Here is a 16,830-nt window from a genome sequence, read left to right as displayed (position 1 = left end):
ACATGCCGCGGAGCGGCTGGGCCCGTGAGCCATGGCCGCTGAGCCTGCGCGTCCGGCGCCTGTGCTCCGCAACGGGAGAGGCCACAACAGTGAGAGGCCCGCGTACCACAAAAAAATAAAAAAAAAAAATAAAAAACTAGGAATGAAATGGGAACTTCCTCAATTGGATGAAAGGCATCTTTGGAAAAACCCACAGCCTACATCATATTTAGTGGTGGAAGACTGAAAGCTTTCTCCCTAAAATCAAGCATAAAACAAAGATCTAATCTTGCCACTTCTATTCAACAATGGATTAAGGGTTCAAAAGGAAGGGAGGAAGGAAAGAAGGAAGGGCATCTAGATTGGAAAGGAAGAAATATAACTATCTCTTTTTGCATATGACAAGACCTAACATACAGAAAATCCTAAGAAATCCACAAAACCTATTAGATCTAATAAATGAGTTCACACAAGATTGCCAGAAACAAGATCAATATACAAAACTCAATTGTATTTCTAGACCCTACAAATGAGCAATTTGAAAGTTAAATGAAGAAAACAATTCCATTTACATCAACATCAAAAAGGTTTAAATACTTAGGAGTAAATTCAACAAAAGAAGTTCATTTGTACACCAAAAACTACAAAACATCTTTGAAAGAAATTAACACCCAAATAAATGGCAAGACGTCCCATGTTCATAGGTTGGAAGATAATTATTGTTAAGATGAATATAGACCCTAGATTGATGTACAGATTGAATATAATCCCTATCAAATAGCTCAGCAGCCTTTTTTTGCAGAAATTGACAAGCCAACCCTAAAATTCATATGGAAATACAAAGGATCAGGAATAGCCAAAGCAACCTAGAAAAAGAAGAACAGAGTTGGAGGACTTACACTTCCTGTTTTCAAAATTTATTACAAAGCTATATTAACCAAGATTGTATGGTATTGGTATAAGAATAGACATACACATCAAGGCAACAGAACTGAGAGTCCAGAAATGAACCATCATATTTATGATCAAATTTTTTTTCTTTTTTTTGCGGTACGCGGGTCTCTCACTGTTGTGGCCTCTCCCGTTGCGGAGCACAGGCTCCGGACGCGCAGGCTCAGCGGCCATGGCTCACGGGCCCAGCTGCTCCACAGCATGTGGGATCTTCCCGGACCGGGGCACGAATCCGTGTCCCCTGCATCGGCAGGCGGACTCCCAACCACTGCGCCACCAGGGAAGCCCTGATCAATTGAGTTTTGACAAGGTGCTAAGACAGTTCAATGGGAGAAAGAATAGTCTTTACAACGAATGGTGCTAGAACAAAATATTCACATGCAAAGGAATGAAGTTGGATGTCTCTCTCACACCATATACAAAAATTAACTCAAGATGGGTCAAAGGCCTAAATGTAAGAGTTGCAGCTAAAAAAACAAACAAAAAGACACAACTCAGAAGACAGCATAGCTGTTAACCTTCATGATCTTGGATTAGGCAATGATTTCTTAGATATGATATCAAAAGCACAAGCAACAAAAGGAAAAAAATAAACTAGACTTCATCAATATGAAAAACTTCAAAGGACACAACCAGGGAAGTAAAAGATAACCCACAAAATGGGAAAAAATATTTGCAAATCATATATCTGATAAGTAGTATAGAAATAATACAAAGAAGTATGACAGCTCAACAATAAAAAAGACGACCCAATTTTAAAATGGACCAAGTATCTAAACAGACATTTCTCCATTGAAAATATACAAATGGGCAATAAACACATGAAAATATGCTCAATATCACTAGTCATTAGAGAAATACAGAAATCACAATTAGATACTACTTCACATGTACTAGGGTGGATATAATTTTTTTTTTTTTTTTTTTTTGCGGTACGCGGGCCTCTCCCTGTTGTGGCCTCTCCCGTTGCGGAGCACAGGCTCCGGACGCGCAGGCTCAGCGGCCACGGCTCACGGGCCCAGCTGCTCTGCGGCATGTGGGATCTTCCCGGACCGGGGCACGAACCCGCGTCCCCTGCATCGTCAGGCGGACTCAACCACTGCGCCACCAGGGAAGTCCTTGTACCGTTTTTTTTTGTGTGTGTGTGTGGGGGTGGATATAATTTTTTAAAAAACAGAGAATAACAACTACTGGTGAGGACATGGAGAAACTGGGATCCTCATACGTTGCTAGAGGGAATGTAAACGTGTACAGCTGCTTTTGGAAAAATTTGGCAGCACCTCAAAAAGTTAAACATGGAGTTACCATATGTCCCAGAAATTCCACTCCTAGCTGTAATACCTAAGAGAATTGAAAACTTATGTCCATACAAAAACTTGTGCATGGATATTTCTAGCAGCATTACTCATAATAGCCAAAGGTGGAAACAACCGAAATGTCCATCAACCGGTGAATAGAGAAACAAAATATGTATCCATACAATGGATTCTTATTCAGCGGTGAAAGGAATGAGATACTGATACATGCTAAAACATGGATGAACCTTAAAAGCAGTGGAGAGATGGTAAGGATGGTCGACGCTTTTTGTGTTCTGAAGGGGAGAATTCCTGTGGTAGCTGAAGTGGGACAAGAGATCAGTGAGCTGTTTTTTTGTTTTAACAGCTTTTCCAGCAGGTTTGTATGCTGATGGAAATGACTGCTTCTGCCATCATCCCTGCATTCTCCTGCCCTCCAGGAGACCCTGACCAAGGGAAAGGGAATGAAGGAAGTTTTCCTTAAAAGAAGCAGACGTTGTAAAGGGAGAGAAGGCAGAATTTAGGTCACAGCTGCACGGATCTTGGGAGATTTGATGACGTCAACATAAGACAGAAACAGAAGATAACTTTTTAAAAGTGATATAAGAGGAATTTCCTGGCGGTCCAGTGGTTAGGACTCAGGGCTTTCACTGCCAGGCCGTTTCAATTCCTGGTCCGGGAACTGAGATCCTGCGAGCCACATGGCATGGGATGGGGGTGGGGGAGCAATAGAGGAGTGAAAATTACCAGCTGACCCAGGTAAAGGTGAAACTGGGGAAGGAGGACACTTTTGGGAGTGGTGAATTAATTCATTAATTGTGGTGATGGCTTCATGGGTGTATAAATAGGTCAAAACTTATCAACGTGCACACTTTAAATGTGTGTAGTTTATTGCATGTCAATTATACTTCAATACAGAAGAGAGCTGTGACACACACACACATACACACCAAAGATGAAAGACAGCTGCAGGCAGTCCCTGATAACGTCCGTATTCTGGGGAGATAAGTGCTTCATAGGACTTACAGATCCTCAAAGGATCTTAAGGCTGCAAGGCCCCTCGGACACCCGCCTTCCCACCCCGCCGGCCCCGCCTGGCTCAAGACTTCAGTCCAGACGACGCGGGGAGTGGGTAGAGAGGGCGGACCACCGCTTGACCGTCCCAGTGATGAGCCTTCGACTTCAGAGTTGGGTAGAGAGCAGTCAGTTTGGTGCCCGACTGCTTTTTCCTTGAAGCCAAGACTCCGGCTGGGTGTCACCCCAAGGGTCTGCATCTGGATCGCAAAGCGGTCAAGGGAAGAGAGGGAAATCTTTGAACACCGCTCTCGGCCGGCCCTGATAGCACGAATGAGAGCCAAAGAGGTCACACGTGGAATTGCCCGTGGAGCGGATTCCCGCCTTTGGCGTCTCGCGGAAGGGGGATATGGGAGGGGGCGGTGGAAGAAAGGAGGCCGGGCGAGTCCCCCACTCTGCACAGGTTTAAACTGGCCCATTCGCTCCACGGTATTGGTTTCAAGTCGACCCCGTAAAATCGGAGGACCCAGGGCCGGAGGAAAAAGAGGAACTACATTTCCCAGCAAGCCGAAGGCGTCCGGCGCCGGCCATGCTTTCCGGCGCGTGTGAAGCTGTTGTCGGCATCCGGTGTGCAGGCGGACTCATGGATCCCGACGGCCGGTGGCGGCACCTACCCAGCGGGCCCAGCCTAAAGCACTTGACCGACCCCTCTTACGGGATCCCGCGCGAGCAGCAACAGCCAGCGTTGCAGGAGCTGACGCGGGCGCATGTCGAGTCCTTCAACTACGCTGTGCGCGAGGGGCTCAGCCACGCGGTGCAGGTGAGCGCGGCGTCCTCAGGCGAACCCAGGCTCCCCTCAGCTCTGGGTTCGCCTGCGGCCCTAGCCCCTGCTCCAGGCGGGCGGAGGAGAGGGGGCCCGGCGAGGATAGGGGTGGGGGGCTTGTGAGGCGTTGGAGGAGGGCCGGGGGAGAGGTGATTGAGGCTCGGGGCCTGGGAGGGGGAGATCCAGGAGGCGGGGGGAATGGGGCACATGCCGCGGGCAGGGGTCCCAGAGAGAGGACTGGGAGGTCGCAGTATAATTTCAAATAGTTGTAACTCCTTGACCGTGCTAGGTAGGCTCAGCGCGGGTCTGTGTTGAGGAAGGTATCGGTGAGGCATAAAAAAGAGGTTCCGTAGGAACCATTTGGTCCACAGGAAGTGATTGGTACCATCATTACACAGCATTTGCTCCACATTAAAGTGATTGGTCTAGAGGGTCATGGTGCCAGAGTTCAGGTGAAGATGGTGGGGGGAAGGTCTCATTAGTAAGCATCCCCTTGTCTCCAGGCACTGGGCTCTAAGGGTGAGGGAGAGGCAGGCCTGTAAGAGACAGTTCTTGCTTGGCATCATGTTTTGGGTGAGGAGGTGGAACTGTGAAGGCAGTCGGTGCCGGTACACTTGAGCACTGCTCTGACAAGGGGCGGCCGCATGGTACTCGGGGAGCACAGAGGAGGTCCAGCTAGTCCAGGTGTACACGAATTGAAGAGGAAAGTGCGTTCCCTCCAGGGGAAGTGAAGGAGCAGAGCTCAAGGGGACTCTACCCTGTGCTTTTGTTGGGTAGGGCTTGCATGGTGGGAGGGGTGGAGAGAATGTGGAGAGCTGTACCAGTCTCTGATGCTTGAACTCTATTTCACAAATAATTCGGAGCCGTTGAGGCTTCTTTGAAGTTTAATTATTCCTTGACCTGTTTGCGGAAGACAAGATATTTTTGTCTGATGGGAAATAATTTCTATCATGCCTGGACTCATTGTATCGTGTCTATGAGAAAAATTATACGTCTACTTAAAAGTTAATTGGCCCTGGGGTTTATGAAAACAATGAAAAAGAGCAGTGTTGAGATGATCAAGGAAGGTTTGACCTAAAATGATGGAGCACATGTACATAAGAGATTTTTATGGGTAATATGTGGACCAGCAGTTCTCAAACTTTTTGGTCCCAGGACCCCTTTCCACTCATAAAATTCTTGAGCGATTCCCAAAGAGCTTTTGTTTACTCTATTAGAAACTGAAATTGAGAAATCTTAAAAATACTAATTCATTGAAAAAGAGACCAATTTTATATGAACTTTTTATAAAAAATATTTTCTAAAGCAAAAATGAGATTAGAAGATGAATGATACTTTTGTGTATCTTTTTAATGTTTGGCTTATTAGAAGACAGCTGGATTCTCAACCCTGCTTGTAGAGTCAGTCTCTTTTGATATGTTGTTTTGGTTGAAATACATGAAGAAAATCTGACCCAGATAACGACGCTGCAATTTGGTTTTTGAAAATGTTGTTCCATGAAGCACAGTAAGGTAAATGACTAATGTTTACAAAACCAAGGGGAAAATAGCCTTCATCAGATCTTGTTTTGCCCAGTTTCTTTGGAGTAGATTTCCTCCATCTGTGAGTGCAAGTTGATATGTCTGTCACGTTTGTGAATTGCCTACTTGCTAAAGTTTATTTGTAACCCCCAAACCAGTACTCGCCAACATCTGCAGGGACAAAAAATTTGAGTTGCCCATTGTACAGCCATCCCAACTCAGGTACGATAAGGCGACACTCTTGCTTTCTTGTTTCAAGTTCTTATACTAAAAATAATGAGATAGTAAGAGAGATATGCTCATTTTTTTCCAGCAGATTCAAAGTGTTCTTTTCAAAGTTTCTTCCGTTTTTCACGTTCTTATTGTGTTCTTTTTGTTGGTGATTTTGCTGTTTAAAACAGACATCATGCGTAGTGCTGAAGTGCTGTATAATGTTGCTAAGTGTGAGAAGGCTGTGATGTGCCTTCAGAGAAAATGTATGTTAGATAACCTTTGTTCAGTCATGAGCTAGTGCTGATGGCTGTGAGATCAGTGTTAGTGAACCACGGTATGTATTAAATAAGATGTTCCTAAGTAGAAACACACATAAAGGGAATTCCCTGGTGGTCCAGCGGGTAAGACTCTGTGCTCCCAATGCAGGGGGCCCAGGTTCAATCCCTGGTCAGGGAACTAGATCCCACATGCATGCTGCAACTAAAGATCCCGCGTGCTGCAACTAAACACGCTGCAGCAAAGATCCCGGGTGTCGCAGCTAAGAGCCGGTGCAGCCAAAATAAATAAATGTTTTTTTAAAAAAAAAAAAGAAAGAAAGAAACCCACATAAAGCAAGGTTATGTATTGATCAGTTAATGAAATGCTGTGATCAGAGACTGGCAGGAACCTAACTTTGTATTTCCCCTGAGAACAGAGGTTCAGAATTCACTGATTCAGCACTTGTGGTGACTTTATGGGCCGTAACTATCTTGAATAATGAGAATTGGCTGCGTTGAGATATAGATAGTGCAGCAAATGGCTGGAGAAAGTGAATCTTCTAATCTCCTTTTGTAAACTATTGCTCTATCCTGAAATAGGAAATATGTTAAATTTTTATTTTAGAATAAAATACTGAATTCTAAAATACCAGCTTTAGATAAAATTTTAAAGTTTAGAAACGGTCAGTTGAACTCACGTGAGGTGGAAGAACCTCCCTCGTATTCTTAGCTCCATTTTTGGCATTCTTGCTATTTCAGCACTAAGGCCAGGAGGTTGTTTAGAGTTAATACGTACGAGAACTCAGTGATGCCCCTTCCTCAGTTCAGCAGCGCTCCCCCCGGGGAGTGGTACAAAGAAGCAACTGCTGTGGAAGGGAAAGAACCACCATGACCACCACCAACCCCTTGCATGGCTCTGGCTTCAGTGTGAGGCCACCGTGGAATGAAATGTACAAAGATCAGCCTAAAGAATGGCATTATTAGAGTGTCTGTTGCTAAATCAGTAGGGTGTGTCTGTATCCTTGCTCTGTTGGCAGGAGTCCCATTTGTCTTGCATGCAGAGGGTACAAGGTACAAATGGGAGGGGTGGGGGAGAAATTAGGAGTTTGAGATTAACATATACACACTACTATATATAAAATAGGTAAACATCAAGGACATACTGTATAGCACAGGGAACTAACTATACTCGATATCTTGTAATAAACTATAATGGAAAAGAAACTGAAAAAGAATAGATGTGTGTGTGTGTGTGTGTGTGTGTGTGTGTGTGTGTGTGTTTATTATATATAAGAATAGAGAAGTCAAGCACTTGGTTCAGAGAACAGCTTTGTTCTGTACACAGCTGTATCCCTAGAACCTGCTACAGAATCGGACATGTAGTAGACAGTCAAAAAAAATCTTGTTAATGCATTACAGTTTTAGGTACTTAGGATGTGAGTAGACTGGATGTAGCTTTAGCTGTTTTTCAGATGTGTCACATTAGCATTATAGCCATCAATGCTTATAGAACACATGGGATTTGAAAGAGTCTTAGAGAAAAAAATACCTTGGAAATGCAAGCAGCTAACAGTGTGAATTGTGTTTCAGGCCATCCCTCCCTTTGAATTTGCTTTCAAAGATGAGCGGATCTCTCTTACTATTGTGGATGCTGTCATCAGTCCACCCACGGTTCCAAAAGGGAGCATCTGTAAAGAGCTCAATGTTTATCCAGCAGAATGCCGGGGCCGAAGGAGCACCTACCGGGGAAAGCTGACGGTGAGTACAAGAGACAGTGTATGACTTGCACACTGTACATTTTTGAGAATAAGCCTGGTGCCTAACACAGTTTATACCAGAATTCTACTTTCTTAGTGCTGTCATCCAAGAGATGCCATCTTTTCAATCTAAAGCATAAAATCATTTAGTGTATGGTCTTCTGCCTTAATCTCTTCAAATACTCATTCTTGTAGATCTGGATATTTCCTTTTGTACGAAATAATTTTTTTCTCTCTCATTTTCATTTAGGCCGATATCAGCTGGGCAGTGAATGGAATCTCAAAAGGCATCATTAAACAGTTTCTTGGCTATGTTCCCATCATGGTGAAATCCAAGCTTTGCAACTTATACAACCTTCCTCCAAAAGCCCTCATCCAGCACCACGAGGAAGCAGAGGTACCTACAGGGGTCCCATGCAGTCAAGGGCCAGGTGACAGTAGAAAGCGCCGGAGCTGGGAGAGAGAGGACGGGAAGCTTGTCGGGAGTGGGGGAGGGGGGTCCGGATTTCTTTCTCTGCTTCAGTCTCTGGATGGGTAACGTGGGGCATTGAGGTTTTGTCTGCACACTGCATAGGCCTCATAATGAGTCTCACATGAGACAATGTATGGAAAAAAACCACTCCAGTTAGAGAATATGATTATTATGGGGAAAGAATTGGTAGGTTTCTCCTACCAACTGATACATATTTAGATATGTATTTGGTTTTTTTTAAAGCTGTCTTAACCCACATATCTGTCTCAAATGTCTGCTTTACCCACAGTCAGATTCTGTGGACGTATTAAATGCTTCATGTACCTTCCGTTCAAGCCCTGTTAGGTGGCTTTGCAGTATTAAGTTGAAGTAATCAAGACATGCAAACACTACAAGTAGAACTACCATATGACCCAGCAATGCCACTACTGGGCATATACCCTGAGAAAACCATAATTCAAAAAGAGTCATGTAGGGCTTCCCTGGTGGCGCAGTGGTTGAGAGTCTGCCTGCCGATGCAGGGGACACGGGTTCGTGCCCCGGTCCGGGAAGATCCCACATGCCGCGGAGCGGCTGGGCCCGTGAGCCATGGCCGCTGAGCCTGTGCGTCCGGAGCCTGTGCTCTGCAACGGGAGAGGCCACAACAGTGAGAGGCCCGTGTACCGCAAAAAAAAAAAAAAAAAGAGTCATGTACCAAAATGTTCATTGCAGCTCTATTTACAATAGCCCGGAGATGGAAACAACCTAAGTGTCCATCATTGGATGAATGGCTAAAGAAGATGTGACACATATATACAATGGAATATTACTCAGCCATAAAAAGAAACGAAATTGAGCTATTTGTAATGAGGTGGATAGACCTAGAGTCTGTTATACAGAGTGAAGTAAGTCAGAAAGAGAAAGACAAATACCGTATGCTAACACATATATATGGAATTTAAGAAAAAAAAATGTCATGAAGAACCTAGGGGTAAGACAGGAAGAAAGACACAGACCTACTAGAGAATGGACTTGAGGATATGGGGAGCAGGAAGGGTAAGCTGTGACAAAGCGAGAGAGAGGCATGGACATATATACACTACCAAACATAAGGTAGATAGCTAGTGGGAAGCAGCTGCATAGCACAGGGAGATCAGCTCGGTGCTTTGTGACCGCCTGGAGAGGTGGGGTAGGGAGGGTGGGAGGGAGGGAGACGCAAGAGGGAAGAGATATGGGAACATATGTATATGTATAACTGATTCACTTTGTTATAAAGCAGAAACTAACACACCATTGTAAAGCAATTATACTCCAATAAAGATGTAAAAAAAAAAAAAGACCAGCAGACTCTGCTTACAACAGGGGGGCTGTGTTGTGTGGTGGGAAGAGGGTTTTGGTGGCAGATCTGGGTTTGACATCCAGCTGTTCCGCTTACCAGTCCCGCACCTTTGGGAAATTTAATCTCCCTGAGCCTCAGTTTTCTCTTCTGAAAATGGGCATATAGCTCTCTCTCATTATTATGGGATTAAATGTTATGCTGACATAGAGCACTCAGCGTGATATGCCTGCTTCATAGTAGCTCCTTATTTATTACAGAAACGTTCTATTAACTTATTAAAAATTAAATATTAAAAATATTTTCCTATTTAGCTAATCCAAATTTCTGGTTTCCAGAGCTTTCATACAGTCAAAAGCTTTTTAACTTATTCAAGAAGCCATACTTGTCTGGAAGCTAAACGATTACTGTTTTCATCTTTAGACTTCTCTTTGGAGTAACTTGTTTTTGTTTGTTTGTTTTGCGGTACGCGGGCCTCTCACTGCTGTGGCCTCTCCTGTTGCGGAGCACAGGCTCCGGACGCGCAGGCTCAGCGGCCATGGCTCACGGGTCCAGCCACTCCGCGGCATGTGGGATCTTCCTGGACCAGGGCTCAAACCCATGTCCCCTGCATTGGCAGGCGGACTCTCAGCCATTGCGCCACCAGGGAAGCCCTCTACAGCCGTTTTAATGTGCTTAAGAAGACTTAATAAAGTCTGCAGTTTCCAAGGGATCCACAGTTCCTCTTGCCCGAGTGCACCTCTTCTGCACATCTGTTTACGAATGAGGGTGGTGATTGCAGTTGGTCAGTTTCATGTTTACGGGTGGTTATATATCTTTGTTTAACAGATTTTAATTCATCTCTTTGGCAGGAAATGGGAGGCTATTTTATAATCAATGGCATCGAAAAAGTCATCCGAATGTTGATTATGCCTCGCAGAAATTTCCCCATCGCAATGGTAAGACCAAAATGGAAAAGCAGAGGGCCTGGCTATACTCAGTATGGTAAGTTGTAGTGATTTTTTGGAATGTTCTTTTAGAAAAATTTAAGCTATTTTATTGGGTCGGCCAAAAGGTTCGTTTGTTTTTTTCCATAAGATGGCTCTAATAGCAGTTAGTTGTCTTTAACTTCATTCGAAACAATTCTGTTAGATTGTATTTGACAGCTGTCATATCAGCGCGCATTTAAAAAAAGACATCAAAATTAGTGAATTTTTGTGTAGCCATTTTAATATTCAAGATGAAAGAAAAAAATCAACATTTTTCAGCATATTATGTTTTATTATTTCAAGAAAGGTAAAAACGCAACTGAAACGCAAAAAAATATTTGTGCAGTGTGTGGAGAAGGTGCCATGACTGATTGAATGTGTCAGAAGTGGTTTGCAAAGTTTCGTGCTGGAGATTTCTCTGGACGATGCTCCACAGTCGGGTAGACCAGTTGTTGATAGCGATCAAATCGGACATTAATTGAGAAAAATTAACGTTATAGGACTTCCCTGGTGGCGCAGTGGTTAAGAATCCACCTGCCAATGCAGGGGACACGGGTGTGAGCCCTGGTCCGGGAAGATCCCACATGCCACGGAGCAACTAAGCCCGTGCGCCACAACTACTGAGCCTGTGCTCTGGACCCCGTGAGCCACAGCTACCGAGCCCATGTGCCACAACTACTGAAGCCCGCGCGCCTAGAGTCCATGCTCTGCAACAAGAGAAGCCACCATAATAAGAAGCCCGCACACCACAACGAAGAGTAGCCCCCACTTGCCGCAACTAGAGAAAGCCTGCGCACAGCAACGAAGACCCAAGGCAGCCAAAAATTAATAAATAAAATAAATAAATTTTTAAAAATCAACATTATGCCATGCGGGAGATAGCTGACATACTCAGAATATCCAAATCAAGTGTTGAAAATCATTTGCATCAGCTTGGTTATGTGAATTGGTTTGATGTTTGGGTTCCACGTAAGTTAAGCGAAAAAAACTTTCTTGACCTTATTTCTGCATGCGATTCTCTACTGAAATGTAATGAAAACATTCCGTTTTTAAAACAAATTGTGATGGGCGATGAAAAGTGGATACTGTACAGTAATGTGGAACAGAAGAGATCATGGGGCAAGTGAAATCAACCACCACCAACCACACCAAAGGCCGGTCTTCATCCAATAAAGGTGATGTTGTGTATATGGTGGGATTGGAAGGGAGTCCTCTGTTATGAGCTCCTTCCGGAAAACCAAACGATTGATTCCAACAAGTACTGCTCCCAGTTAGACTACCTGAAAGCGGCACTCGACAAAAAGCGTCTGGAATTAGTCAACAGAAAACACATAGTCTTCCATCAGGATAATGCAAGACCGCATGTTTCTTTGATGACCACTCAAAACTGTTACAGCTTGGCTGGGAAGTTCTGATTCACCCTCCGTATTCACCACACATTGCTCCTTCGGATTGCAATTTACTTTGGTCTTTACAAAATTCTCTCTCCTTTTTTTTTTATAAATTTATTTTATTTATTTATTTTTGGCTGCGTTGGGTCTTTGTTGCTGTGCACGGGCTTTCTCTAGTTGCGGTGAGCAGGGGCTACTCTTTGTTGCAGCGCACGGGCTTCTCATTGCAGTGGCTTCTCTTGTTGCGGAGCATGGGCTCTAGGCACGCAGCCTTCAGTAGTTGTAGCACGTGGGCTCGGTAGTTGTGGCTCGCGGGCTCCAGAGCGTAGGCTCAGTAGTTGTGGCGCAGGGGCTTAGTTGCTCCGTGGCATGTGGGATCTTCCTGGACCAGGGCTCACACCCGTGTTCCCTGCATTGGCAGGTGGATTCTTAACCACTGCGCCACCAGGGAAGCCCCAAAATTCTCTTAATGAAAAAAATTTCAATTCCCTGGAAGACTGCAAAAGGCACCTGGAACAGTTCTTTGCTTAAAAAGATAAGTTTTGGGAAGATGGAATTATGAAGTTGCCTGAAAAATGGCAGAAGGTAGTGGAGCAAAAGGGTGAATACGTTGTTCAATAAAGTTCTTGGTGAAAATGAAAAATATGTCTTTTATTTTTACTTAAAAACCGAAGGCACGTTTTGGTCCACCCGATATTAAAAAGTAGATGCATCCAAACAGAGTCTTTGATATTTTTCTCCCATATATGTATAATTTTTTTTTTCTGTTAAGCATTTCTGTGTTATGATTTCATAGTGGGAAACCTTTCTACTGTGTTCAATTTTTTTTCAAACTGAATGAACACGTGTATTTATGTTACTGCTTACGGTGCTGAAGGATGCTGACTTGGCCAGGTGTAGGTACAGGCCTCGGAACTCTTCTGGTTCAGGGTATGTGGCACTCCCCTCGGTCTCTGGCTGACAGTGACCTGGCCTCTGTTTGATCACTCTCCGTGACAGTGGCTGGCTTCACAAGATAGCATTTTGCATTCACGAGCCCTGTAGTTAAACAATTTATTCTCATAATTGAGCTAAAAATCAGTCTCTAATTGTAGCCATGCATGCTAAGTGGTAGTGTTGCTGAGTTTCTGACCGTTTGCTCTGTTTGTTTAAATAGGAGTTTCAATGCACTGTGTGAGGGAAGAACATTCCGCCGTCAATATGAACCTTCACTACTTGGAAAATGGCACGGTTATGTTGAACTTTATTTACCGGAAAGAACTGTTTTTTTTTCCTTTGGGATTTGCACTTAAGGTGTGACTTACTGAATATACTTCTCTCGTTAGGGAGTGAGTCACTGGAAATGGTGTCCTGCGCAGGATGGATATAGGTTGTCCTCATCAGAGTTCATGCTGTGCTGGCATCTCCTACTGCTCCATAATAAGTTACCTCAGGGAATTTCCCGGTGGTCCAGTGGTTAGGACTCCTCGCTTTCATTGCCGAGGGCCTGGGTTCGATCATTGGTTAGGGAACTAAGATCCTGCAAGCCACGTGGCGCGGCCACCAACAAAAAAAGTTAACTTAAAAGGCAGTGGCTAAAGCATCGCTAAACATTTCTCTCACAGTTTCTGCGGTCAGGAGTTTGGAAGTTGCTCCAGATTTGGGCAGCTCTGGCCGGGGTCTCCGGAGGTTGCCGTGAGATGTCAGCGGGGGCTACAGTTGTTTAGAAGGCTTGCCCGGGGCTGGAGGATCCCCTTCCGAGGCGGTTCCCTCATGGCTGGCAAGTCACTGTGGGCTGTTGGCAGGAGGTCTCAGTTCCTCTCCACGTGGACCTTTGCACAGGCTGCTTTGAGGCAGCTGTCTTCCCCAGAGAGTTAGCCAGGAGAGCAAGGCGGGAGCTGGAGGGCCCTTGAGACCCTGCCTTGAGAGTCATGCTTCAGCTTTTCCACCATGTTCCATCGGTCACACTGGCCAGCCCTGGCTCAGTGTGGAGGAGACCAAGGTTGTGGATACCGGGAGGTGAGGATCATGGGACCATCTTGGTGTCTATCATACAAGCATCGCTTAGATTCAGCGATAGCGGAGTGCTAATTTTTCTCGGGTATTTAAAAAAAAAAAAAAAAGAACAGAATGGTTACTAAATGATTAAGATGGTTTAGTTATTAGCAATTTTAAAAAAGAACCTTCTTTTCTTTTCTAGGCACTTGTCAGCTTTTCCGATTATCAGATTTTTCAGGAGCTCATCAAAGGAAAGGAAGATGACTCTTTCTTTAGGAACTCTGTTTCTCAGATGTTAAGGATTGTAATGGAAGAGGGATGTTCCACACAAAAACAGGTCCTCAGCTATCTGGGGGAACGCTTCAGAGTAAAACTCAGTCTTCCTGACTGGTACCCAAATGAACACGCTGCAGAGTTTCTCTTCAGGTATGTGTGCTTTTGTTTATTGGGGGTGGAGGGTGTCCATGCTTCCTTGTATTGATGTAGCTGGGGCTGGTGAGTCATCTGGGAATCAGAATGGCCCTGGGGGTAGGGTTCTGGCTTAGGAAAGTAGGGCCCAGCGTTGTTTCTGCAGTCATCTTCGCCTTTTTTTTTTTCTGGTAGCTTCATGTCTTCTGTTGTACTTTAAAACTTTTGAAATAACTTCAGACTTCCAGAATTGCTGCAAAAATAGTACATTGGACACTCTCGTTCACTAGTTCTTAATATTTTTACCACTTTGCTTTGTTGCTTTCTCTGCATATCATCAGTGTTTTTCTTTCTGCATCCTTGAAAGTTGCAGGCATCACGTCCCTTTATTTCCCCAAGGCTAGGACCTGGTCTTCTGTAACCACTGTGTAGTTATTAAAGGAGCCCTGCTCTAGACCAGCGCTGTCCAATCTGTATCCACGAGCCACACGCTGAGCATCTGAATGGCCAGTGCAGCCGAGAAGCTGAATTCAGTAGGACATCGAGTAGTATCGGCGGCTGAATCGTTCTAAGCTTTTTCTTTCTCTTTTGGCAGCCAGTGCATCTGTATCCACTTGAAATCCAACACTGAAAAGTTTTATGTGCTTTGTCTCATGACCCGGAAGCTCTTTGCTTTAGCCAAAGGAGAGTGCATGGAGGAGAATCCTGACAGTTTAGTGAATCAAGAGGTCCTGACCCCCGGGCAGCTCTTCCTCATGTTTCTGAAGGTAAATGCAGGCTGCTTCACCCCAGAGCAGTCATACCTCTTGTGGGATGACGTGGCCATTTCCAGCAGTATTGTTTCCTGCATGTTTAAAATTTCTCGTTTGGGCATTTTATGTAGTCTTTTTTTTTTTTTCTTTTCTACTTTTTGTTTGTTTAGCAGTAACGGACTTACAGATCTTAGCTTGGCCAGGTTCAGAAATTTCTTTAATGTTTTTATAGAAGCTAAATAAAGACAATATCAAATCTTGGTCATAACATTAATGATAAAGTGTAAATGGCCTATATACACACATCCAGTCAGTCCCCATTATTCACAGAGTCTGTACTTGTGAATTCACCTACTCGCTAAAATTTATTTGGAACGCCAGCAGTGTCAGCACTCCCGGGATCATTTGCAGACATGCACAGGTGCTGAAGAACTGGAGTTTCCTGATGTTCATGGCCCCAGCTGAGGTCTGATGAGCTGTAAACAAGGGTCTCTACTGCCACGTTTTTCACAGTTTTGTGCTTTCTGTTGGTGATTTTGCTGTTTAAAGTGACCCCCAGGCTCAGTGCTGAAGTACCGTCTAGTGTTCCTAAGTGTAAGAAGGCTGCGACGTTCCTTATGGAGAAAACACTTGACAGGCTTTGTTCAGGCATGAGTTACGGTGCTGTTTGCTCTGAGCTCAGTGGTAACGAACCAACAGAATAAACTAAGGTGTCTCTCAACAAACACAAAAAACGAGGTCATGTTTCGATCAGTTGACGAAAACGTCGTCAATGACCAGAGACTCCCTGAAGTCTAACCCTGCATCTCCCCTAGGAGCAGTGCTTCTGTGCTCGCCAATGCAGTGTTCACAGAGACAGGATAGGACATGATTACTGTAAATAATGAGAACTCTGTGTGTGTTGGGAGAGAATGTTGGCATGACACAAAAATAATTTTATAAGCACGTTGACTTGGTAGCATTTTATATTTTGAATATCATCCCTAAAAAAGATTTAATCTAAGAGATAACAGAACAACGGCAGGGAAGATGGAGAGGACTGCAGTAAAAATCTCCAAGTTCCTAATCTGGTCAATAATTAAATTCTTACTTGAAGGTAATAACTTTTGTTTCTGTCTGCTCTGTCTATAAAATTAGATTGAGAAATTTTGGTAGTCTAGAATTTCCCCGATAAAAATTCAAATCAGGCAGAAGTTTCAGTCACCTTTAAAGACTAATTTACATTTCCCTCCTTAAACTGAAGCATGTGGGTTCGTTGCGAGCTGGCCATGTTAGAAGTACCTTCACTTGCACGACATTACCAAGGTGACCTGTTTCAGCAACAGAGGAAAGGAAACTTGGGACGTTTTCAGAGAATTCATTGCGTAAAAGTGTCTGATTTCCTTACCTTTGCCTCCGTTATACTCAAGCTTTTAAACCTCTGAATTCGGGACATGAAAGCAATCTTCAGAAGGTTCACGACAGTGACCTGATACGAATGACAGGCTTGTATAACCGTCTCAGGGAGTGTTGCCACAGAGACTGAGGTCCCTGTGATTGGGTCCGAGGCTGCTTAACAGGGTTGGGGAGTGAGGGACGCTGAAGCGATTCCGCTCTGCAGTGTGAGAGCAGATGGGGAGATGCTGTACCTCCTTCTCAGCGCTGCGTCGCTCTTCATAGGCTTGTCCGCCCATCTCCACGTTAGCCCTTTTCCCAGAGAGGCTGGTGAGCCTCATGGGAAGGCTTCCTGGAGGGCTCT

The 16,830-nt window shown here is 44.4% G+C and overlaps 1 protein-coding gene across 1 annotated transcript in view; it reads left to right on the top strand.

Annotated features, from left to right (window-relative positions):
- Positions 1 to 3,870: 3,870 nt before the first annotated feature.
- POLR1B (RNA polymerase I subunit B) overlaps positions 3,871 to 16,830 on the top strand; it is a 28,603-nt gene continuing 15,643 nt past the window's right edge. The window contains exons 1-7 of the mRNA XM_082672460.1: positions 3,871 to 4,059; positions 7,643 to 7,810; positions 8,060 to 8,206; positions 10,448 to 10,580; positions 13,112 to 13,248; positions 14,135 to 14,358; positions 14,936 to 15,107. Coding sequence (XP_082528586.1) covers positions 3,883 to 4,059; positions 7,643 to 7,810; positions 8,060 to 8,206; positions 10,448 to 10,580; positions 13,112 to 13,248; positions 14,135 to 14,358; positions 14,936 to 15,107 — 1,158 coding nt within the window. The 5' untranslated portion in view covers positions 3,871 to 3,882. The remainder of the gene's footprint in view (positions 4,060 to 7,642; positions 7,811 to 8,059; positions 8,207 to 10,447; positions 10,581 to 13,111; positions 13,249 to 14,134; positions 14,359 to 14,935; positions 15,108 to 16,830) is intronic.

The sequence above is a fragment of the Grampus griseus genome (genome assembly GCF_964374135.1).
Source record: "Grampus griseus genome assembly, chromosome: 15".
Taxonomy (NCBI): domain Eukaryota; kingdom Metazoa; phylum Chordata; class Mammalia; order Artiodactyla; family Delphinidae; genus Grampus; species Grampus griseus.
The sequence above is the reverse complement of the archived record's forward strand: the minus strand, read 5'-3'. Positions and strand labels throughout refer to the sequence as shown.